The 24,523-nt window shown below is 41.1% G+C and overlaps 1 protein-coding gene across 6 annotated transcripts in view; it reads right to left on the bottom strand.

Moving 5' to 3' along the window:
• The window catches only part of ppp1r9a (protein phosphatase 1, regulatory subunit 9A), a 49,716-nt gene that overhangs the window by 21,366 nt on the left and 3,827 nt on the right, over positions 1-24,523 (bottom strand). For 5 of the 6 annotated variants that reach the window (XM_075450306.1, XM_075450309.1, XM_075450308.1 and 2 more), the window contains exons 1-5: positions 22,006-22,431; positions 19,003-20,478; positions 8,279-8,411; positions 6,168-6,288; positions 2,985-3,089 (exon numbers count right to left, since the gene is read on the bottom strand). In XM_075450306.1, the coding sequence (XP_075306421.1) occupies positions 2,985-3,089; positions 6,168-6,288; positions 8,279-8,411; positions 19,003-20,370 (1,727 nt within the window). In that variant the 5' untranslated portion in view covers positions 20,371-20,478; positions 22,006-22,431. Of the gene's footprint in view, positions 1-2,984; positions 3,090-6,167; positions 6,289-8,278; positions 8,412-19,002; positions 20,479-22,005; positions 22,432-24,523 lie in introns of those variants that run through there. The other variant, XM_075450305.1, reaches the window with a different exon arrangement.

Raw genomic sequence — 24,523 nt, forward strand, 5'->3', positions numbered from 1 at the left:
AGATGGTTCATTTTGAATGATCGTTTCTTTTTGACTGTCTTTAGTGTTATTAAGTGTCTGAAAATGTTTTGAAAGAGAAAAGTAGTTTTTATGTTTTTGTAATGTGTGTGTATATTTATGTCATTTTTACCCCCCTCCCCTTTTCTTTAAAAAACAAAGATTTGTCAAGCAGGAATAAATAATGCATTGGCTGGGGAATATGTCTGCCTGGGGCTGATACACACTTGTAAGCAGGACAGCATGTCTACAACTGACTCATAACAAACTTCAGCAGTCATACGGTGCAACAGTGATGCTATTTTTTGTATTTTAAACTATCATATAAATCATAAAATCAATGGTACTGCTAATTTGATGTTACAGGAGTAGTATTGGCACACCGGTATTGACCTGATGCATTAAATTGTGTGACGGCAGTCGCGTGTTTAACTGCATGTAGAAAATGAACCAAGTACCGTTGGAAAGTGTTCATTCATACCGATGATGAAACCACCATAAAGTTCTCTACATGCAGCACCCGAAGTAGTCAGCAGGGATTAGTGAGCAAAAGTGTGATTTTTCAAGTGAACGTTGGAGCAAAGTCTGACAAAAGTTGCCACAAGGTGTTCCTGTGACAACGCTTGTGAGAATGGGATGGCTGGACAGCTTGAAAGCATAATGCCTTCAGCATGGTAAGTAACAATCTTCAACATAACTGTGTAAAGCCAGTGCTTTGTAATATATGCCTTATACTATATGAACAAAAATGTACACGCTGTTTTTCATAACCAGAGCGCTGAGGGGAGTCTTCTGACTAAAACCTGGGTGATTTGCTGCTGAAAGTCAGGGTTAAATATAGCTAAAATGGCAAATCTAGGACAGTTGGCCATAAAACCTCTGGTGATCAGACAGAGTGAGGGAAGGATTTACCAAGGAGGGGGATGTGATAGAAGAAGATGAAATAGGGACAGTGGAGAGGGGGCAGGGAGAGTGAAAACTGGTCAGGAGAAACCGTGGAGTAACAGCATCGTTGCATGTTGCTATGACTTCTGAGAGTGACATTCCTATGCTGGTTTTGAAATTTCTTACATATTAGACGTAACTCAATTTATCTGTGGACTTTTAAAAAGTGGATCAAGATATATAGCTTTCTCATAGATTTGCAGATAACAGTTGGAACTTTAAGGCTGCCTCACCTATACAGCCACATCCTGGTGAAAACCACCACTGTCAATATTAGTTCAGCAAACATTGTCTTCCGTGCTAGCAGTCTGTTGTAATGCTGTCAGACATGTCATCAACCTTTCCTCAGCCTTTCATCGTACACTGTATTTCTGCACCACCGCAATATGACTGAAGGTCAAGCATTAACAGGGATGACAAAAAGTAAAAGGCTTCAAAGAAAAGTCGACATGTAAACACAATGTAGGCCATGATTCAAAAGATATTGGAGAAGGGTGCAAAGAGGATTTATAGAGGAGGGGGAAAGACAACACTAAGCCACAACAAGATGAGGAAAAAAATGAAACAAGGAATCATTTGGAGGCTGATAGTGCACGCAGTTGCCAAAGACAGCTCAAGGCTTCCAAATCAAAGCCTTCCTGCCATGCTTTGAGTGTGATTTTGTGTTTGTGTGTGTGCCGTCTACATCCAAATGCTCTCAGCAGACCCAAGCCAAAAGCCGCTAAACTGTCAAATGCACAAGACTTTTGTACAGAGTGTAGCAGCTTAAGTGGTGGTTTTGCAATTTTTTTTAGCATCTATTCAGATGTTACTGTTCATGGCTGAGTTTACCACTTTCAGGCCCCAGGCACTTTTAAAAAAATACATTAGAAGACAGTTACAAAACGTTTTGTTTCTAGAAAACAGCCTCCTGAAGCTTGAGTATCTCCACAAGAAACATTATTTCTCAGCCTCTGAAGAAACTACGGCTATGAAATGAAATTAGCTTTTATTGTAAGTAATTGACTTTGTCCATATGTTAATCGAATACGCGGTCATGGTCTGCATTTGGCTTTCAACAGATACCAGTTCTTAAAGGTAGAGAGTATCTAATAAATGCAAGTACAGTTAAGATGCTTCCAGCTGCAGCTATGTTGGTCCAGTCCCTAACCCTGAACTGTCCTGAGGAAAGACGCTGAATCCCAAATTGCTATACGTTCATTAGTGTGTTACTGTAAAGAAAAAGCACTGCATATACAGGATAACATACATCATAAGAAGGGACTATATGGCTGTATGCTAATGGTTGAATGAGAAACACTGCAGAGCGCTTTATAGAATCTAGATATGGTTTAAAATACGTTATAATATAAGTGAGGAGAATTTACTATTGATGTAGATGACAATGACATTATCCAGGAGAAATAGAACAGAAGTAGCCACATGTCTTCATATGGCCTCAAAAGAAAGACAAATTAAAAAAGTTGTAATAGTAGGATGAATCAGTAGCTTTGATGTAGCATTTGAAATCAGAAATGGCTTGTTTTGTTGGTATTCACAGAGGTTTAGAGTCACGCAAGGTATGATGACGGAATCAAAAGATTACTGTGACGGATAGCCTGATTTAGTGTACTCTCCACTAATATGTTCAGACAGACCTAAACTGATAAGTCTTTGCTTTCATATTCCATGACCCACCGCATTATTAAGCTTTGAGATGATCCATTTAAAGAGCAACACACAATCTTGCCTGTTGTCCAAAGAAACAATGAAATAGTTCATTTCTTAAAGGTTGCTGTTTCCAAACAGAGGGAATGTCAGTTTTGTCAATCGACAGAACAAAAAGGGGTTTGGAGCAATAAAATCCGCAGCCACCTTTTAAAAGTAAGACTGCAAATCATCTGGACCTGCCTAGCATCTACAAGTTTGAGAGATTTATTGACATCTCACCATTTTCATCTATTGCCACTACAGCTGTTGGCAAATTTGTCAAACTAAACATCAGAGTAAACACCTGCAAAAAAAAAAGCAAAGTTTTGGTTTGGGTTGTGTGCAAGTCTTACCGAACCACTCCTGATGTGTTCCTGAGGACGGAGGCAGCAAAGCTCTGAGTGACCCCCACCAGACTGGTGCCGTCCACCTCCACGATCTGGTCATTCACCTTGATTCTGATGCACGCAAGCAGAAACATCATTAAGCAATTTGTCCAAGTAGCCACAGAGAAAAGATGTCTCAAATCTAAAAAAAAAAAAAAAGAAATGTTGAACAGGCTAACACACAGTGTATGTGTGGTAGAAAAGGAGAGGAAAACTACACTGAGGCAACACAACAACAAAGAAAAAGCACAAAGGACAAAGAAAGTGGAATGTCATACATGTTCACATTATTTTCAAAATTGCAACCGTGCTGGGCTTTCTTGCTGTCACAGATTCCTCCTGCAACTGCTCAAGACGAAATGAAGAGAAGAAGAGATGAGACTCAAAAACAAACAAGCAGGGCTAATAAGGACGTGGAGGCCAGCTCGCCTTGAGCCTTGAGCCACAACACATCAGGGATTTCTGCTCTGATCCGGAAATGACTGTGGGTCACGCAAGTTCTTGACCTCACAGTGAACTAGTAATGAAAAGGTATTCACTGTGGAGGATTTGTGAGCAAACTACTTAAAAGGGACATCCTTGTTGAATATTCAATTCAAATCCAGATCAGATTTGAATAAAAATAAAAAAATGACTAAGAGGGATTTTGAGTGTGGCTTGTGAGTCATTTTTTCATCGTATGAATAAAACAAAAACTATAGCTCATTATTTTTTCCCCAAAACAGCACATTATTCTAATACATTAATGCTTGAAGGCACAGTGCAGATATTCGTCGTGTGACAAACTGCTTTGGTTTCCACTGCAAGGATCCTGATTGTATTTGGTCCAAAAAACAGCAGCATGCAAGTCGGAAAAATGTAGAGCATCTACCATTCCCCTTGTAGTTCACTTGTCACATTTCTATTATGTAAAATGGTCAGTGAAGACCTCTTGACTTGATTTAGATGATGGAACTACAACTGAAGGACCAATTTAACAAAACATAAATAAATAGAATGATAAGGTAATGACTAGAATTAAAAAAAAAACCTGGGACGGACATATTGAGGCATATTTGGTATTAATATTTAAGTGAGTACTTTAGTAATCCATAATTACACTTCTACAAAACTGAGGAACTCATAAAACATATTTATTTAAGAATGGTTACGTCAGTGTAGAAGAGGCTGAGAACTCCTTTGAATTCCATTTAATTTATTTTCTTTCCCGTAAAAGCCCTGCAAACTTTGAATTTTTGAAGCAACTTTCTGCAAGAACTAGATCAAAAGGAATAAAATGTTTCCTGACGGTCGTGTCGGTTTCGGTAAACAGCGTCCTTTCACCCCCTTTCCACGTCTCTCACACGCATACAGGCACCATACAGCAGCTGCTGAGAAGGATTCAGTGTGACTGTGACACCTACAACTCTGAGCAGAGCTGTCATAAGGATGTGCACAGACGGATCGGACTGACAGGTCGGCATGGAGCGAGCTGCTTATTGGTCAACTGCTCAGAGGTTTTTCTGACCTTTGTGGCTTCTGAACTCTTTGTGGAACTTGAAATGCAAAGCATGGGCAGCAGTGAAATAATACAACAATACAGCAAAACACAAAAAAGGCGATGCAACAAAAACAAAATGCACACACATCCGCAAGCTTGCAATCCTCATTTGACCCCAACACAGTGGCGAATGATGCAGTGAGCTTCATCCGACTCCATCTATCTATCTGCCTGGCACTGAGAGCGTTAGAGCGCCTCAGACCATTAAGTCAGACTCAGCAAGAGACAGGAAGTCCTATCGCAGGAGGGGTAATGACACAGGGAAAATACACGCTGATAAGTGAGCCTGCGAGTGGAGAATGAGAGTGCTCAGAGGTTGAGCCAATGTACTAAAGCTATCAAGTATTAATCGCCATAAGTTTATTTGTCTCACATTGTGATGAAATCATTTTTTAAAATTTGTTCTTCATTTTAAGGGGACATGTATATAATGTATATGGACAATATGTGGTCTAAACAAATCCTATTAAAATACATGCAGCATGGTAACATGTGGACTGGGACAACAAGAACATCCTGCAACTGCTACTAATCCTGCTACTAAACAAACAGAAATTACAATGTTCACCGGTGGTTTTATTGTTTCATGTGCTGATTAACACTTTATCTGGAGAAACAGATACCTACACGTGATTTTAAAGAATCTGTAGGCAAGGGAGAAGATTTTCGATACCTGAAGGTCTCCGGTTTTGAAGTTTGTTTATATTCAGAGTCATTCAGGTCGACATTAAGGAAAAGAGGGCTAAGATCTAACAAGCAAACAAATACACTGAACAGTAGACTCAGCACAGCTTTCCCTTTAATCTTTTCAACTTTTCTTATTACTCCGCCTAACTGCAAAGTTTCTGGAGTCGGTGAAACTGTCTTCTTAGAGCAGATCAACTCTCCTCCTTTCTCTCTCTCTCCTTGCTACATTTGAACTAATCTGACTGTCATTTTACAGAAAAGTGCAGCTGTTCCTTCCACTTAAAGGGATGATCTAATCCCTGCAGGAGACAAACTATCGCAAACAACCACAGTGCCTCTGGATTCACAGTTTCTATAGAGCGCTCACAGCACTTATTGCCGTCGCCCTGCACTGAGCGGTGCTACCTATCAGTGTTTTAATCAGTTTACAGGGAACCTGAACCACAGTAACACACTAATGAGGGGGAAGCTCGTGGCTTAGAGGTAGAAACCAACCTCTACCCCTGGCTGAGGGCTTACACTGCATTTACAGAAACACCATCCAGGGACAGAGACAAAAACACACTGAACAAGAGAAAATGGGAATTTTTCTGTCGACAAACTTACAAAGAATACAAGTGAGACCCTAATTACCCTGACGCAATATCTCTGTCACACAATCCACCATCAGCATAAACACACACGCATGCAGTCCTGTGTAAGACCTCTTGTCCCAGCGGATCTAATCCGAACCCCTGCTGTTAAATCTGACAAGGACAGCGCGTGACGGAGTGTGGAAGAGACAGTGAAGCAGGAGTGTGGAAATGGGTTCGCAAAACCTAAATAGCTCATAGTCTATTGGTACATTTTTCTACACAAATGCATATTGTTCAATTTTCAGGTCAGAGAGGGTGCGAGATATCCATCAGGAAAGTGCCTCTCACCTGCCATCTCTCTCAGCAGCTCCGCCCTCGATGACGGTCTTGACAAAGATACCAAGTTTCTCCAACCCAGCATCCGCACCAACACCCATCCCGATAATACTGATCCCCAGGCCATCTTCATCTGGAAATGTGAAGAACACACAATTTAAATGTTTACATATTGACTTAATTAAGTGGAATGAGGTTTAGAATTCATTTCCTATCTTTCAAATCACAGAGGGAGGAAATAAGTTGTGTGAAAAAAAAAAACACAGCCTCTTTCAATTCAAAGTTTTTATGTATCAGGACAGTAAGTAAAAACAACCTCAGATAAATAGAAACACATGACATATAACACCCTGTCATTATCTATTTAAGAACTAAGCCAAAATACAGAAACAGTGTTTGTGAAAGTAAGTCAAATGCATGATTCAATCACTTATAGGATCATCTTTAGCAGGAAATTCTTTCATTATGACATTATCGGTCTGTCGCATCGTTATGGAGGAATTTTGTACCTTCTTTACAACGTCTCAGGCTCAATGTCTCAAACGTCTGACATTGGACTGGACCTTTGCAACACCTGGATTCTTTTCTTTTTCAAACACTCTGTTTGCTGTTGTTCTTGGAAATATGGTCATATTTCACGACCCCATTCTCAGCCAAGCTTTATCTATCGGACAGATGGCCTCACAGTTAACTTTGGAATACTTTAGTTGGTAGAGGTGTTAATGATCGTCTCAATGATCACAGGGTGCCCAGTTCAAGTGGCTGCAGAACAAACGCGTATCGTCAACCCTCCATCCCCGTGCTTGACAGTTGTTATGAGGTGTTTGTGCTGATATGCCGTGTTTGGTTTTCTCCTAACATGCTACTGTGCATTCTGACCAAACATCTCCACTTTAGTCTGGGGGTTTGTTCAGACAAACCTAAGCTTTTTAGAGAAAAGAGATTTTTCTCCTGGCAACCCTTCCAAAAGAGTCATACTTGTTTAGTCATACAGTCTTTTTCTAATTTTACTAACATAAGCTTTAACATGCTACCTGAAGCCTATATTGTGTTTTGGGCAATTTCTTTTGAGTATTGCACAAAACCTTGGAGCGATGTCCACTCCTGGGAAGTTTGCTGCTTTGAATGTTTTCCACTTTCTTGCTGTAAAATATTGGATTTAACATTGTTTGTAAATGGCCTTATTACCCCTGATAATGGGCAGCAACAAGTGCTTTTTCGAAAATCACTGGTGATGTCTTTCCTCCTTGACATTGTGTTAACGCACACCTGAATGTTTGGGACCAGCAAACTACCGGTATTAAAGATGCTCTCACACTTGCAGATGATCAGTCAATCAAGTCCATCTGATAAGCTGCACCTGGCTGCTACTTATCTTCTTAAATCCAATGGAAGCTGTGAAACTGCTTAATAAAGAATGGCATGGCGTAATATTTCTTGTGCTGTTTTTTTCTCAAGTTGTATTTGGACCCAATTTTAAGGCGTAGTAAAGATCAGCTGATTATTTTAGATTGATGTAGGGCTGTGCTTTCTTTCACTTTGCTGCATGGATAGATGACCACATTCAAACACAAGAGATTTATCAACTGAAAAGATGAAGAGACATGTATCTTAAAGACATAGCTGGCTTTCACATAAATAGGAAATATCTTGGAAGGGAACTTCCCCTCATCCATCCCCATGCCGCATTAATTATTCACAAGCTGTTCGGGTTACATAACAGTGAGTGGATGGAGCAATTCTACAATGAAATGTTACCACATTTAACATTCTTGGCAGTTGTGATTTGTAACGTGGGAGATATCTGTACGGAGCAAGACAGGCGGAAAAGAAGTTGGGGAACCGATGAAGTGTGGTGCATTGATGCTTGTATACTGGGAAATTACAACAAACTGCGCTCTCCCATGCTTTTTAGTGTAATCTAAGGAGAACTAAAGTAATTTGCTGCTGCAAGGAAGAAAATTAACAAAACCACCTGAATACCGGGAGGGAAAATGAAACACCTTTGAAAATAAAAGATTTCCTGATGACACGCTGTGTGTGGGTGATGTTATCTCTTGGGTGTCATGAGTAACTGACAGCACCACCTCCTCATTAGAATGCTTCTAGATTTTCTTTCCCACCTTTCTCCAGCTCCACGGGGAAGAGTTCCAGTTTCTCCACCCTCTTCTCCAACTCGTACTCAGCGGAGGAGGCCACAGGGTCCACCTCCTCATTACGGCGGTCGTAATCCTCGTTGGAGTAGGTATTGAATACCTGAAAGTGAGACACAAAGAGTTGGCAGCGAAGACACACAGCGAAATACAGATGTTCATGTTACACAAGGTAGATTGAATGCTATCACTAGGGATACATATTGTTTTATAGAGGATATATTGGGCAAAGAAGCCTAAATATGAACAGCTTTTGATTTAGCAAAAACAACACTGTCAAAGTTTCAACGGAGAACAATCACAGTTCATACAAATATGACTAAGTACTGCTACTATTGTGGGAGTGGGAGTTACACAACCCTTCTTCTACGCTTCATCTGCAAAACAAACCCTACGAACACTATCTAAAACAAAGCTAGAGTAAAAAAAAGCTACAACTACAACCACAAAGCAGCATATTAACAAACAACAAGGAGGACGGGGAAGCTTTTCCTCCTCCCTGCAAGAGTGGGCTGTCACTCTACATCTCATCCCAACCAAGCGCTCGTACTGCTTTTTGCACCGAGCAGAGAGGGTAAAAGCAGAAAAGGCTGTGCACAAGCTGACTCAAACGTGTGTAGTGTCATCATGTCTATACTGTAGCACAGCGTTCCGCAGAAAGCTGGCTGCCGGCACCGAAGATAGAAGCGAATGGGTGTGCAAAGTTTTTTTTTAGCAGACAGATAAACTTGGACGATAGTGCCCAGGCTGGTTTGCCCGTGCGTTTTACCCTACAAAGATTTTACAACCACGGTATCACCCATCAAGAGTTATTCACAACACTACACGCTCATGTGTGATTCTCACAGAGCAGATCAATAAGGCGTCATGTTGCATCACATGTACTGATTAAACCCTAAAGCGAGATTTGTGTTCATCACTTGGGATCTGTGGGCATGCACGCACTTTTATGTGATAAGAGATGGTGTGAAATCTTTGCACAATAAGCAAAGAAGGTATCTTTTTTCCATATTTTACCTTTGTTGGAATAGTGCACAATAATATCTAGGGGGAGGCTAAAAGCATTAAAATTGCATGAAATTGCATGCCAGTTAAGATACTTGGGTCTAAGTACGCCTTCTAAATGCAAGCAGAGTTATCTTACCACATGATGAAGATAACACCAACTACGGTAAATATATAAAGGGCATCCTGTTTAGGAGGCAGAGGGATGGTTGCACACAAAGCCTTTGCACACTGACTTTGCTGTCAGGGTTGTTTTTTATTCTGTCCTCTGCGTGATCTGACTGAGCTCTATCCTTGACCTCCTTGTCATCAATCATTCAGTGTAATCAACAGCACTGCATTATTAACACTTGCACGCACATGGATAAAATCTCAAATACATACACATAATGTTACATAAAGAATTACAGAAAAATATAAGCATAGGCACGCTGACAAAACTCTAAGAAATCAGAAAGAACACACAAATCCGCACACACAGAATGTTGACAAATGCTAACTCCACCACTTGTACTGTCCTGAGCGTCCTGGACCCAATGCTGCCACTGGCAGTCAGTATATCCTCTAATGTCCTCTCTCAGTCACTCTGTGCTACCTGAAAACACATTAGCATGTGGCTAGAAGGAGGTCATGAAGGAAGATGAGGACAGATGTGGGTGGATCTGCGAGGGAAGGCAAGCGAAGAAGAGATGGTGGCGGCGCACTGATGTAGAAAGATAAGAAAAGGGCAGGAGGAGGAATTTTAAAAAATCTGAGAAACAGATGTACCAAGTAGGTAAAGGATGGAGAGGAGAGCGGTGGTGACAGAGAGAGGGAGTGACAGGTTAAATTAAAAAACTCGCACGAGGGAAATAAGAAAGAGAGTGAAAGAGAAACAGAGGGTCAGACAACACCATCAAATTGGAAAGCTTTTACCCGCAAGACAAAGACACCTGATAACGTAACTGCCGGTACGCGTCACCACCCTGTTCAAACACAAACTGTTTGGCTCAGCTCAGTCAGCTCAGTAACTTTAGGATTCTAAAGGCAAGAACACAGCCTACTTACTGTTAAGGACTGGATGAAAGAGGCAGAAGAACTTGCTGACATATAAAGGTAAACATGTGCAGTTTAACAACAGATTATGTATAAAGCCTACTTGTACCACGACAGCTGGATTTAGTTCTGACGAAAACTAACTTTTTGACATGAAATAACATTGGTAAGATGATGGAAAAATATGCAAAGGAAGAAATATTTTGTAAAAATCTTCCTTCCTCCAATTTTTGTAAAAAGTGTGAGACTGCTGAATAAGGGAGGATGAAAAATAAAAAGGCCAGCGAGTAGGATCCCACATGCAGCTCACATGACAGCAGCGAGGCAGCCACTGCTAGGCACAGATGGCTATACTTAGAATGTCCAAACATTCTAAGTGCCTCTGAATAACCTATATGCAGTGTAATGTACACTAAACACAGCATAATGTGTTTGTCTGCTGTTGGAAAAAAGAAATCAATAATTTCAGTCACGTGATGCAAAGCAAGTGAAGCTGACACCACCTTACATTTCCTTGAGACAAAACAAAACCTGACAGCTCCACCAAATACAATTTGAGGCATATCAATATTTTGACCCACATAATCCAATAAAAGGATCCCTGGAAAACAGCAGTCAAAGTCAGATTTTTCCACTGTTATATCAACCGTTAATGACAAAAAACAGCCAAACGTTTTCACTCTCAGTTACAGTCGGTGTTGTGTGGAGGCTCCTCAACATGCACGGCTGTGAGTACTTTTTATGGAGAAAAGCCTGACACAAGTGAAGTGGGCTTTCTCCCCATGTGGTGCCCCTCTGGAACTGAAATGAAAGTCTCTCGGGAGGATTTTACACAACACACGGACATTTACATGTAAATATATTCATCGACACTTGCTGCACTTTCTTTCGAGCCCAACACACTGCTTTGGATCCAAAAGGGCTGACATAGAACTGCATCACTTTGAGAAATCAGTTTTTTGAGTACTTGATGCTATTTGAATCAAAACACCTGACCCTAAAACCTCTTTGCATCGTTTCATCATATTCCTAAGTAGTATCCTTCATTCACCGACAAATGCACTCAACTCACAAACACACAAGCATACACACGTTATACACAGTCTGTAGATGACACCATTAATGCAAAAGCTTCGCTCGAGAGGGAGCTGTCAACATATTGCTCAGATGTTTAGACCAACTTTTCAAGTTAGCACTTAGCCTTAGGATGTAAGTGGTAAATGTATCTAGCTATTAACCATTTCCACATGTTGAACCCTGATTGTCATGGTTTTGCTGTTAAACCCACCTCAGTCATACAACTGCTGGGTGTCTTTTGATTGACAGTGATAAGCTGAGGGCTAATACTAAGATATAAAGGGAAAAAAAATGAAAAAAAGCTAATAAGGGTAAAAACCAATCAGGAGAAAACCTGGACAACGACACAGCTGGAGGAGATACAAAAAAATCTCAAGGAGGTGCAGAAAAGAGTAGGAGCAAAAAAAGGGAAAACAGTATTCATGTAGATGGGAAGACAAACAGAATGACTTGAATGATTCATGGGCTGACGCAGCAGCAGACAGTGAGGCTACAGAAGAGTGAAACAGGCAATAAGAGAGAAATACAGAAAATGACATTTTTAAAAAAAGCAGCTAAGAAGTAAGCGAGGCCAGGGGTAATTTGCTCTTGGGGTCGTCTGAGTCCCTGCCTAAGACGGCAGGGCATGGCGCCCATTCTCATAAAAACTGCCTCTGATGGTATTAAACTGGGCCTTTGGTGTACCAGTGCCAGTGTTGTCACCCGCCTTGCCTTCCAGACAGTGGAGAATGCCCAGGGAAATAGGAGGCTGGAAAAGCCAGGAGAAATGTTCAAAGTGTTGTGGCATGAGCCCAGCAACCCATGCAGTGGATTAACTACCACCTGGCACACACACACACACACACGCACATACATAAACATACGAAGTCCGCTTTGCTGCATCACCACAGCAAATTTGCATTTCAGTACTTCAACCTGTGACCACCCACACACACATACAGCAGGCTGGTGAGCTGACAGGTGCTGAGGAAAGAGTCTGGATTCTAGGAACGGGGCAGTTGCTGATGATGGCAATAACCGACTCAGGTTGACAGATATGAAGAGACTGAGATGGGAAGAAGATAAAGTGAGAAAAGAGAGATACAAACTGAAATATTCAGTCTACATTTCTAAACGGAGGTAAGTGTGAGAATTCAGGAATTTACAGTCAATTCAACGTCAGCCTGCCAGTCTTCATCTGAGGATGTGACAGGGATTGCCACAGCTGAATAAGTCAGCATTTTTCAGACAGTTACTGCATACAGAATAGATATCATATTCATGCAAGTGGACCATTTTGGAGGAAAAGTAGACGATGAAAATGTTCTCCCAAATATATGTGGGTAAAGATTTTATGTCCAAGTTATGTTCTAATTTAAAATGAGCAAACTCAGCTAAAATGTTTTCATCTTAGCGAGAAGTCACACGCATTTGCCCTTCTCCTGTTCCCCTTTGATGTCCAAATTTAGAGAATGGATGGGTAGCTTTGGAGCTTAGATACAGGTCTCAGTGCAATTTATATGTAACCAAATTACGCAAATCTGTGCAATCGAGGCCTTTAAAAAAAACACTGCAGCCTTTTGCATAGTCCAAACAACCTGATTAAAAATACATTCTCCTGATTGGTTATTCATGTAATTAAAGCAAAAAAGATATTTCATCCAGCAGTGCAAAGATATCTCAGAAATACAAAGATTTTCCTATCACCCACAGAGGATTCATAGAAATTTTTCAGGACATGGCAAAGAGAAAGTTGTTGTTATGAATTCCAAACTCGTGCTGCCCAGTTCCTCTGTGTGTACAGATGTGGCCTCCACGTGACATTGGGAACAAGGCACTTTAGTCCCATCCTCTCACTGGTAAGTTTTAATGCTGCTCTGTGACATTTAGTTTCCACAAAACACAAATACAAGTGCGAGGGAATCCGAAGTGTGATGTAGTTCGCCAAACACGTGTTGCTCTTATTAAAGTTTTTTTTATAAATTAGATTCATTTATCATGTTTTAAAATGTTGCCCCATTTCGTCCAGTTTTTTTTTATTTATTTATTTTATTTTTTACTTTGAGTACTTGCTTTTCTAGGGTCTAAGGTCTTTGCACAGCCTTGGATATTAGTGTTGCTGGCTTGTTGTAACTCATTTCACTCAATTGTCCATACCACAATATAATACCACTGGCTGCAATGGCTCCCACCAACAACCAAGCCATTGGCCAGTGGCAGGGGGAGAGGCACACAGACAAAGGGAGAGAGGGGCCATCTTAAACCAAGGGAGCAGAGAAAATGGTCGTGTACAGTTGGTGGGAGGCGGGGAAAAAAAGTAACACGACAACATGTTGCTTGTTGTAGCACATACCCACTTGCTTTGCTATGTAACTCATCAAGCTGTAATACTTGGTAAAGTGTGGGATCATGTTTCTACAAAGCCTAAAAAAAGATCCTGTTTGATCTGCTCTATTGTGAATGTTTGATTTTTATTTTTTTTATCAAGCACACATCCATTCACCTAAATTGAGCTTGTGACGCTCTATAAACAAGACAACGATGACAGTGGAGCACTTCCTAAACACAAGCTTCACAGACACTGTAGTAATAATAACCGACACATATATCATAAGCAGGGGACCAGATCGAGTGGGTGGGCACTGAATGATAGTTCAGACTGCTGTGTGGCAACTGACCAGCCTCAAAAGCCACAAGGAACGTCTCGCCTTTCCCAGATCATTAAAAATGTATGCTCCGGGGAGGATTCGGTGACACTGAAACAAGCAAACAAAAACGCAACTGCATCAATAATGGAATGGCTAAGATACATGTATGTGATAATACACGCACACTCAACATCCGAGTCCAGAGTTGGAGATAAAAGGAGCAGGAAAAATCTTTGGTGTCATAATGAGTTTCCTCTCCACTGTCATCATGACTTCCACAAAAGAAAAAACTTTCCAATGGTCAGCTTTGGCTCAATAACAGCTGATTGGTTAGGGTGACCTTTTGGGGCAAATGCCTGCATGATGTCATGCAACTTCTACTAACAGATCATTCAAAATTCAATAAGCAAAAACGTTGGCATTTAGCATCTTCGAAAGAAACCTAAAGAGACACCTGGGTCTCGCAGTCTGTCAACCAGGTGTCAAAAGTGACATTCTGTAGCTGCTGTAGCAGTGTTGCAACAACACCCTCCTCCCAGTGTAACTAGCCACAAATCATATGAAACTAAAAGAGATGGATGGGCAGCTTCTTTCAGCTCAAAGAGGGCAAACTCAAAAATTACTGGTGCAAAAGAACTCCACTGTAAAACAATTCACAATAAATGTATCAATAAATTGTCAGCAGTCTCGCTTTTGACTGTATTTTAAAATAACTACATAGTACATCACTGTATCTTTGTACACTGATTACAAGTTGTATCATTAAATAACTGTATATTTGCATGATTTCATCTGAATTATCATTTGAATTAAGAACATGCATCCTTCATGATTATTTAAAAAGTCTACTGTAATACTACTTCTGCAACCATTACTACTAATTCACCCTCCCAAGGTGCTCAACTGTTTACAGTAAATACTCTTAGAGTTGTTGAAACCCATTTCTTATCCTCCCAGAATGCCTCCAAATATGACGTATGACACTGTTGTACCACATTGATACAACAAAAGACTGCAGTGGGGTTCTGTTTTGGTCCGCATTGAAACACAACCAGACTGCACTGAATAAAACTAAAACTAAAAGTTTTAGCATCATGTTTCAGGGATAAATACCTGAATAAATAAACAAAGAAATAAATTCAGCAATGCTGTTCCACATACTCAATATCCTCACCCAGAGGCTGACTGTGCTAAAGTGGAGCAATCCCTTCTATGAGAAAACGCAGTAAGAAGGCAAAGTTGCTGGCGACGGGCCATTTAATTTGAGTTGGTCTTACAGAACAGTATCAGGCCATGCTCCATATTAGGACGCTTTGGAATCCCACATGTTTACTGTTGATCCATGTACATGACAAAATTGTTGGATAAACTGTCATTTACAAAAGGGGAGGGTGAGGCCAGCAGTTACATACTGGAGGCCTCAACAACTATGTACCGAATTAAGGGCGGATAAATGTGCCTACAAATTCTCAAGTAAAATAACCATCTCCTAATGGCAGGATGTGCGTTGGCATTTTGTCCATTTTTCAGCATCAGCAACTTTGTCTTAATGCACTTTAATGCTAGAGTAAAAAAAAAAAACAAGATGAGTTATATACTGCAACACACAGTGCAAAAGTAAATGCAGAGAGTAATTGTAACATTTTGTAAAACCATCTAATCAACATGTATGAACATGTCAGTTACAGGTAAATAAGTTAGTGACCACATATCATCCTGTTCACATTCTTCTCAGTACCAGAAACCAAATGTCCAATTCCACAATATTCCCCACTGATGTTTATACTCCATGGGATTTGAATAGGCATCACTGTCCTGTGCAGCAGAGCAACACAAAAATCTGGTTGCATCTACAAAAGCTTTGTTACAGATAAGAGGAGTGACACATATCTATCATATTGATTATAGCTCTGAGTTCAGATCCATTCTACTCAGAATTCCACTAATGGTGCAGCAGCAGAATCTAATGGACACAACCTCAGTCTCTGTGATTCTGTAACAGACAGCACGCAGACTTGAAGGGGCTGATTACAGAGCCACATTAATGGCCATTTAACTGGTGCTCTGCCTCAACTCATCACATCTGCTCGGTTCTTTAATGATATTGCAGCATTTTGACTGATCGCAGTTTGTCAACAGGCACAAACAGTGTCATCAAGAAGTGAATGGCACTCATGCAGGGGGGGGGGGTGACCGAATACCACTGTCTAAGTCCTGGGATGTGAAAAACAAAACATAAAAACGTGTGGGCGACAGCTTTAAGGTTGTAAAATTCAATCCCTGACAGACCTAGATGGGTGTAACTAAATATTGGCTGTATGTCATACATTCAGATAAAATATTATGTTCTACATGTCATAAGAGCTGCACAGAATACACTTTACAACCATACAGAAAAAGGTACCAAATGCACTTTAATTTATCCGCCACACACTGAACAGGCAACCTGGCATAAAGAGTAAAACCAGCAATTTCTATAAACATGAGACCTCATTCTCCTCTGTAGGTTAGTGTCCTCTGGAAGGCAGACAGCCTTAGTGTCTGGCAGCTCAAAGTAGTGCCTCCTTAGTGGGTCAGTGAGGATATTACAGCTGTGGTTTACAGCCTAGGAAGTGGCCATGTGAGCCTGTATTTACTGTAGGCAAGGCAAACTCTGACCTACATGTTAAGAATAATCTCATGTTTAATAGGTATAATGTTTCCCCATGTTCGTCTTAGCGTTAGCATGTTAACAACATTTCAGCCAACAACATAAAGTGAAGCGGAGACTGATAGAAACGTCATAAGATTTCGAAAATTTTTAACGATAAACCAACGGGACAGATTTCACCAGTTATTACAGCTTATCTTGAGGCAGTCGCACATATCTGAATCTAGTTTAATGAGATAAGTCCTACTCAGTCCGACTCAGGTTACTATGGAGCGACGCTGGCAAAAAATTGATTTCCAAACTCAATACTAATGAATAAATCTGCTTGTTTAATTATCTGGACCTGTTGGCTCTCTTCTCAAAAAGAAGTTCCTCAAAAATGTTGACAAATTATTGCCAAAAACTGGCTGTGAGTCATCTTTTCCCTACTTATTTTCTTTTGAAATTTTCCTGATAGAGGCATTGTAATGATTATCCAGCTTACAAGACAGAATTTGCAAGACTACAAATATGACACGAAGAGGAAAAACATCAAGTATTAAGTATATGACACAGCAGTTTTATTTTCAAAGCCTTCAGCAGTCTACTCCCACAAGGGTCAAGCTGGACTCGTGCTGGTCTGAAGGCTGAGAAAATAGCTGTCTTTCACTATAAAGACGAACAAAAGACAGAACCCTGTTTGTTCCTCGTGTGCTGAGAGGAGAGGGGGCTGTGATGAAGAGGAGGGAGGGGTGCATGTCTAATTGGGCATAAGCTTGTGTGTAGGGGTGGGGGCGGTCTCCCTCTTGAATATTCTATATGATGAATGAGCGTCAGTCCTTTTCATAGAAAACAGAGGCCTTGAAACGGCAGAGAGGCACAACCACAGCACACTCTTTACTTGTTCAACCTAAGTGGGACAGCAGGCTTTGATAGTTTTCACTGATGTGAAAACTGGTATTAGTGAAAGGTATTTTCAAAACACAAGCGCTGAATACTGAATTTAGCATGACGCTCATGCAAGATTGTGGAACAGCTAGATTTGGCCATCGTCACAATGGGAATATGATCAAAATGGTGCAATGGTTTCATTTTCAAGACGACCCCTGTGGAAAGGTGTGTGCGTTTTTGTGTTTTATGCAGATGTGGTTCATTCGGAATGAGAGGGAAAGACAAAAGAGCAGAAGGACACACAGTGTAGAGCCAGTGCAGGGTAATTAGTTAGCTAACATCACATTTTCTCCTCAGAATAACTGGGCTAATTGTTCTGGTTCACTCCAACATGTTAATAGGATTGATTCACAATCTGTGGGATGTTTGTGTTAGCTCCACTTAAAGCTCTCATACATAAACCTTAATCTTTCAATAAGGCTGTTTCCCATCATAAATTCAAAATATTGTCATACACAAGCATAAACACTTCCTCCAGCGAGAGACTGAAAGTTTCATACATCAAAATGAGATTTTACTGACTAAATACAAGCCAAAGAGAAAAAAGAGCGACGTAAAGCATGTTTACTTATACAAACTTTAAGCTCAGTGATTCTAACTACTTAAGGGTAAAGTCTGGAAAATATTTCCCATAATCTTTCAAATCCATCTCTCCAATCCTCAAACAACACTAAGTGCATTGTGTCAAACTCAGCGCTGAATACAGCATCAAAACACTAAGAAGCAGATGCAACACATGCCATTGTGGTGTAATTACCACTTTTCCTTGCCCTGGGAAAACCTCTACCATGTCCACTTTGTAACACCACAGAATTACATGTACACAATGGGTCCACTATAGGCTGAAAATGAAGAGATTTGCGAAGACCTGTATGCGCAAAATATCCTCATCAAACAGCATCCTGATTTAGGAAAAAAAATGAGACACAGCTTGAGAAAACACAAACACAGCATCGTGTGTGAAATTTGTGTGGGCGCTGAACCAGCGTGACTAACACATGCACAGATGTGCTGCTCATGCACATGTCACATTTTCAGAGAGCAATTCTTCATCGACTAACATACTGACAAATAACATCTTAAGGATTTAATTTCTGAAAAATTTCTGAAGTCGGATCATTTCAATCACGACCATATACAGTAACTGTAGAAATCACAAGATCACACAACAAAGCTAACTACAATGTGTAGTTTGACTATAAATAGCAGCCCATAGAAAGGAAGCTCTAAAAACGGTATTAGTTCTCTGCTGTTTTAACCTACTTTCGATATGAGCTGCAAAAGGACTTTTATGTTGGACTGTGTTCAGTATGTTTACACACTCCAACAAAAAAGGCTTCGACAACACTTTTCCACAGCATCTTGCTTACTGTAATGGGAGCAGTGCTGAAGACAATCTTCCTCTTTGGGGGGATGTCCTCTTTGTTTTCGTCTGGTAGACCAGGGATCTCGGTCAGATCAGAGCCCGGGTCGTAGACAATATCCTCGTCATCGGCGTAGAGGTCATCCTCAGGATCTGTGCAGCTTTCCCCCCAACCCTGGTAGCAGGCATCTCCATCTGCATTAAAAATCACCCGCTCATTGCCAGTGTATTCCTCCTCAGGTTTTTCCGTGTGGCTCTTGAGAGACTCAGAAGGTTTATCTTCCTTTGAAGCATCCCCATCCACTTTGCTTTCCTCATTTGGTGGAGTTGTGGTGGGCAGCGGTTCAGGAGTTGTATCTTCAAACGTTTTGCTGGGAATCTCAGCACCATGTGTAGGTTTTGAGGCTTTGGAGACCTCTTGATCATCAATATGCTTTACTGAGCCTGAAGGTTTCTCCTCTTCCTCACAAGAGCCATTAACCTGATCGCCATTGGTGGTGGCCCCTGACAGATGCTGTCTGCCCCCCTCTAGAGTCTCGCTAGCTTTGTCTTGGGCCTCTTTGTTTTGTAGAGCCTCAGTTTTGGGTTCTGATGGGCTCAGGAGGTCTTCAGAAGACGAGGATGCAGGAAACTTGCCCTCTACCCTGTAGGATCCACGGACTGGAGATTGTCTTGAATCATCCTCACTGAGCTCACCTCCATGGCGGAGGGATCCATCAGGTGAGTAGACGGCTCTTCTGCTGGCTCCTCTGTACGGAACACCCTGGTTGTTGTGGTCGGCATTTTCGAAAACAGCACTGAGCTGACTCACAGTGGGTGAGGATGCCTCTGTTCTGGAGCACAGGGAGTCCAAGGAGTCCGTGCTGCCTCGGTTGGACCTCGGCCCTCGCCAGTCATCGAGGTGCTCATGCGAGCCCCTTTTATCACGTCCGTAGGGAAAGACTGGTGATTGGGACTGGTCACGGGACTGCTGTTCAAAAAGCTTCCTGGTTTCTGAGAACTTAGCTCCGGCACCTCCGATCCTCTCAGCTGACATGGAATGTTGGAGCTTTATCACTGATCCATCAGCCTTATTGATGAAGTTTGTGGGTTTCACCAGCTTCTGTGGCAAGGAGTCATCCCGACCCCTGGTCTTGGCAGTAGGAATTTCTGAGCCCATTTGCATGAACATGTCCTTAATGCGACTGACATGGGCGCCATACTGGCGGCCCCTTGGTTGTTTCACCCGCTCAAGTTCTTTGGGCCTCGAGTCTCCATCAATCCGAGGCTGGTCAAAGGCTTTCTTGAGTGCCTGAAATTCAGCCCGATAGGCATTACGGTGGGGGGAGGCACTCCGGAGGCTGGTCCTCTCCCCCGAGGCCTCCGTCTTCAGCATGATGATGTCTTTGGATTTAGATGGGATGTCAGCATCGCTGTGGCCTCATTAGATTCTGGAAGTGAGGAGTCTAGTTGACCTACTCCAATCCTTCAAGCCCAGTCACACCTGCAGAGATGAAAAGAGACATAAATAGACTGCATTCATATAGAACTGTTCTGGTCATGTTGCACATTCATTCATGCAGAGCTCCTTTTTGTATGTACATGTACTCACACGTCAGTGAAAATACCACCGGGGGCAACTTTGGGGTTTAAAATCTTACTTGAGGATGAAGAGTGTAGGAACCAGGCATCTAACCACTGACCTCCCAGTTAGTGGGAAACCCACTCTTCCTCATGATATACTCGATTTACAACACTCCGTAATGTACGTTCCAGAGGGATGAATATTCGAACAGGCATACAGCAATATCTCATAAATAAAGTGTCTCTCTTTCATCAAAACAATCGTTAATAAGCAAAGTTGCACTTTTAAATCAAAATGGCTACAAAGCATGAAAAGAGTTCTCACAATTATTGATACTCCTCAAGGGCCAAATTAATGTAGAATACAAATGCTCATAATACAAGACAACTCTGTGCTTTAAAGCCTTCTGCACTCTAAAAACAACCTGAAGATGCATAATGTTTAAGAATCAATACAAACTATAGGCATTCGTGTAAAGACTTAAACGTTTATGTTTAAAATCATGATTTGCTGTAGGAAAATGCTTGCTTCAACATTTCATTCCTCTCCTTAACCCTTCTCCCTGTTCTCTATGGGAAACTGACATGTTTCCCCAAACCATCAATGGCATTAAGGTTTTTTTTTTAACTAAATGCCAGCCCTCACACATGACCACACATGGTATTTACAACATTTACTGTACGGACAAAATGTTGGAAGCACAAAGATGTGTGTTAATACTATCTCACAGACAAAATACAACATATTATATGAAAGGTCTTTAAGATTATAGCACAGATTAGTGGCAGGCCAGTTATAATGGTTAAATATTCCACATACACAGTCATAAACGTTTAATCCAACATGAAAATGCATACCACAGAGCCATGAAACGGGGAAACAAAAAGCTGGGACAAAAATATGATCAGGAACAAGGAGGATCCGTTAGGTCCATTTGTAAACCAGAGCACAGGCGGTAGGCTATATATTCAAGTGCAACAGCAACAGTGACTGGAACCTAAATGTCCAGCTTCAGTGTTTATTATTCACCGTGCTGGACTCTTGCAGGTCATCTATGTGAAATCCTTGTGCAGGTCAGTTCATTCGTTTGAACTTCAGGTAAAAAAAAACAACAACCCTCTGCTGAGGATACGGTACGGGCAGGAAATCAGGAAAATAATGCTTGGAGGTGAAATAAGAAAGACAAAACTGAGGCTTTAACATTGAGTCAGCTGGATCAGACAAACAAGCGCACATCAGCTACATCGCGCATAACATGACAGCTCAGGTTCCCCTTCCCTCTGGAACGGGTTGAACATTTATTCGTTTACATTTCCCTTGAACACATTTCCGCAAGAAGTACAACACATATGATTCATCTTTCTTAATGATCCCAAGAAGACGAAGTTAACTGTTAACCCCAAAACCTCAGCGATGTGGCCACTGTTAGAAAAACAAAAGACTTACATTCATGGCTCCAGCTTTGTTGAACGCGTGGTACAAACAACTGCAATCAAAAGGGTAAACTGAGAGAAATGTCAACACTCTCGTTGTAAAAACCTCTCGAAAATCACATTTCTGTCTGTCGCTTGTAAATAGTCCCCGGCGGAATCACCACTATAGAGACGCTTGGACATACTAGAGCCTCTACAACGCCATTGCAGGCAGAGGGTGATGCTGCCAGTTGCACAATAGGGGTGTCGGTGCAATTTGGCAGCTCATCTCAAAGAGAGCTGCACTGTGGCAGCGTTTGCGAGATGGCAGCGCCCGATATATGTCCACGGTGAAGCACAGTACACTTACTTGCTGATATAATAGTCGGTTCTTTGCAAATGCACGGCGTCATGTGACAGGTGCTAAAAACCTGAACTGCGGCAATGGTTCGGTCCGATAATCTGCTGCGCGGAGGGGCTTTCAGTGAGCTGCAGTCTGGCATAAATACCAACACACAGCAACTGTAACTTAATCGGCTGCCTAGTGTTCATCAGAGGGTCTTTGGGTGGGGTGGACGGGGTCAAGGGCCATACTGATGCTGCTGTGTGATCTGTGTACAAATGAGGGTTTCTCAGAGTGTGGCATGCGGGCCAGCTAAATGGTCTTAAGGAGTTTAAAGCCAGAAAAAGTCAGCCCTGCAACGTAACTGATTTTGGTATAGCCTACTTGCACTATATGTAAACATGTGTCCATGTTGTGCTACTTTCTACTGCAAACTACTTCCTGTTTGGGTGCAAGTTATTGCTGCACCATTCGTTACCAGTTGTTTTGCTTTTTTTTTTTTTAGAATAGCTTAAATGTGAATCAGCAAAGAAAGCATGTTACATTGTTTTTATAGATTAAACTAAACGGCAACATGAGGCAATAATTAATCTAGAATGAAAATCCAGAACCCTCCTATGGACCATGCAAAGTCACACATGCGGTCTTGCTTAACCGAGCCTCACAGTTGACCATCAGCACATCCACATCTCAAGAAATAAATGTAACAGACATCTTTTAACAGACATGTGATGATACTTAATAGAGAGATAATTCCAAAGAGAGCAAGCAGCACCATAAACATTTTGTTTACTCAAAAGAATTAAGGGTTTCCCCAACTATAGGGCTGTGCCCAAGATCTTTCACCGTCTGCTCCGGTTGTTGGTAGGGAAGATTCTTAAAGTTGGAAGTTAAAAAGTATTGTATGCACACATCCACATCACCTGGCAGACTATCAGTATATATACATGCACATTTAGCAAGTTAAATTGCACTGCTCTCCAAAGTACGTCAGACGCTGCCACGCTGTAGACTGTGGGAGAAAACATTCAAGACATTCTGCGGCTTGAAACTCTCTCATAAGTCACAAGTATAGCTGAATTCTTTGGAACATGCATTTTTCTCTGATGACACAGTGGTTATAAAAATCAGGATTTTATAAGAGAAGAGCGTCAGTCTGAAAATGCTTTAAGCAACCCCAAGTTGACACGCGGTCAATTTCCGTCAGAGAACCTGTTGCCATGTATTGACATACTGTAGTCTTTTGTACGACCTGCAGTTGTTCTGCACTTACAGATATTAATGTAACTAAATAGAAGTGACCTGTTTGAAACATGATCATATGAACGTAAGCTACAGGCTTGAAATGCAACTATGGGTCCAAAAACAAAGTGACAGCTAGGCTGACTCGATGGTGTAAAGAAAATAGCTTTAAAGCTGATTGATTCCATTTTAAAAGCCTATTATAGCAAAAGTGTGGCTTTTTATAACAGTGGTGTTACTTTCAATTGTATTGATTTATTAATGCATCTGCCAAACCTTGCAACCTCTCTTTTGATAGTTCTTTCATTATCCAGTTATACAATACAGGCTATATGGCTCTGAAATGGGTTATTCCTCATATAGGCTACTTTCAGTTGTAAGATTTGTAAGTATAATTTGATACTAATGTTTTACTGCTTTAACTAATTTTGACCTTTACTTGTGGCAAAGTATTTGGAAACTGTTGCATTGCTACCTTTACTTAGAGTAAGTGAAACAAATCTAAAGACCCTACCCCAAAAAGAATTTAAAGTCATTATAGCAAGAGAATACTAGTAGAAATTTACAGTGCATCCATATGCAACTGGCTTGTGTTATGTTTTGAAATACAATAAGCAATAAAAATGTTGAATCGGATCAATTAAATGTAATAAACGCTGCGTGTGGATGAGTTTGCCATTAACACTGTCCCACACAAAATTGCATCAATATTTTAAAGAAAGAAATTATCTCTTTTATGTTTTCCACTCTCTTTCCAAGAGCATTAATATTTCATGCCCCATATTAAGATACGTCAGTGCAAAAACTTTGACTGGTTGGGTGGCACAACCCGCCACATAAAGCACAGGACTGAATTCATGTGATGAAACACAAGAAAAAAGGAAGCTTTGTCAACTTCCAAACGGGGGATTATTCACAAATAGCTCTGAGTTCTTTCACCCGATTCCGATGTCTTATAATAGACGAC

The sequence above is a fragment of the Odontesthes bonariensis genome, chromosome 18 (assembly GCF_027942865.1).
Source record: "Odontesthes bonariensis isolate fOdoBon6 chromosome 18, fOdoBon6.hap1, whole genome shotgun sequence".
Lineage (NCBI taxonomy): Eukaryota > Metazoa > Chordata > Actinopteri > Atheriniformes > Atherinopsidae > Odontesthes > Odontesthes bonariensis.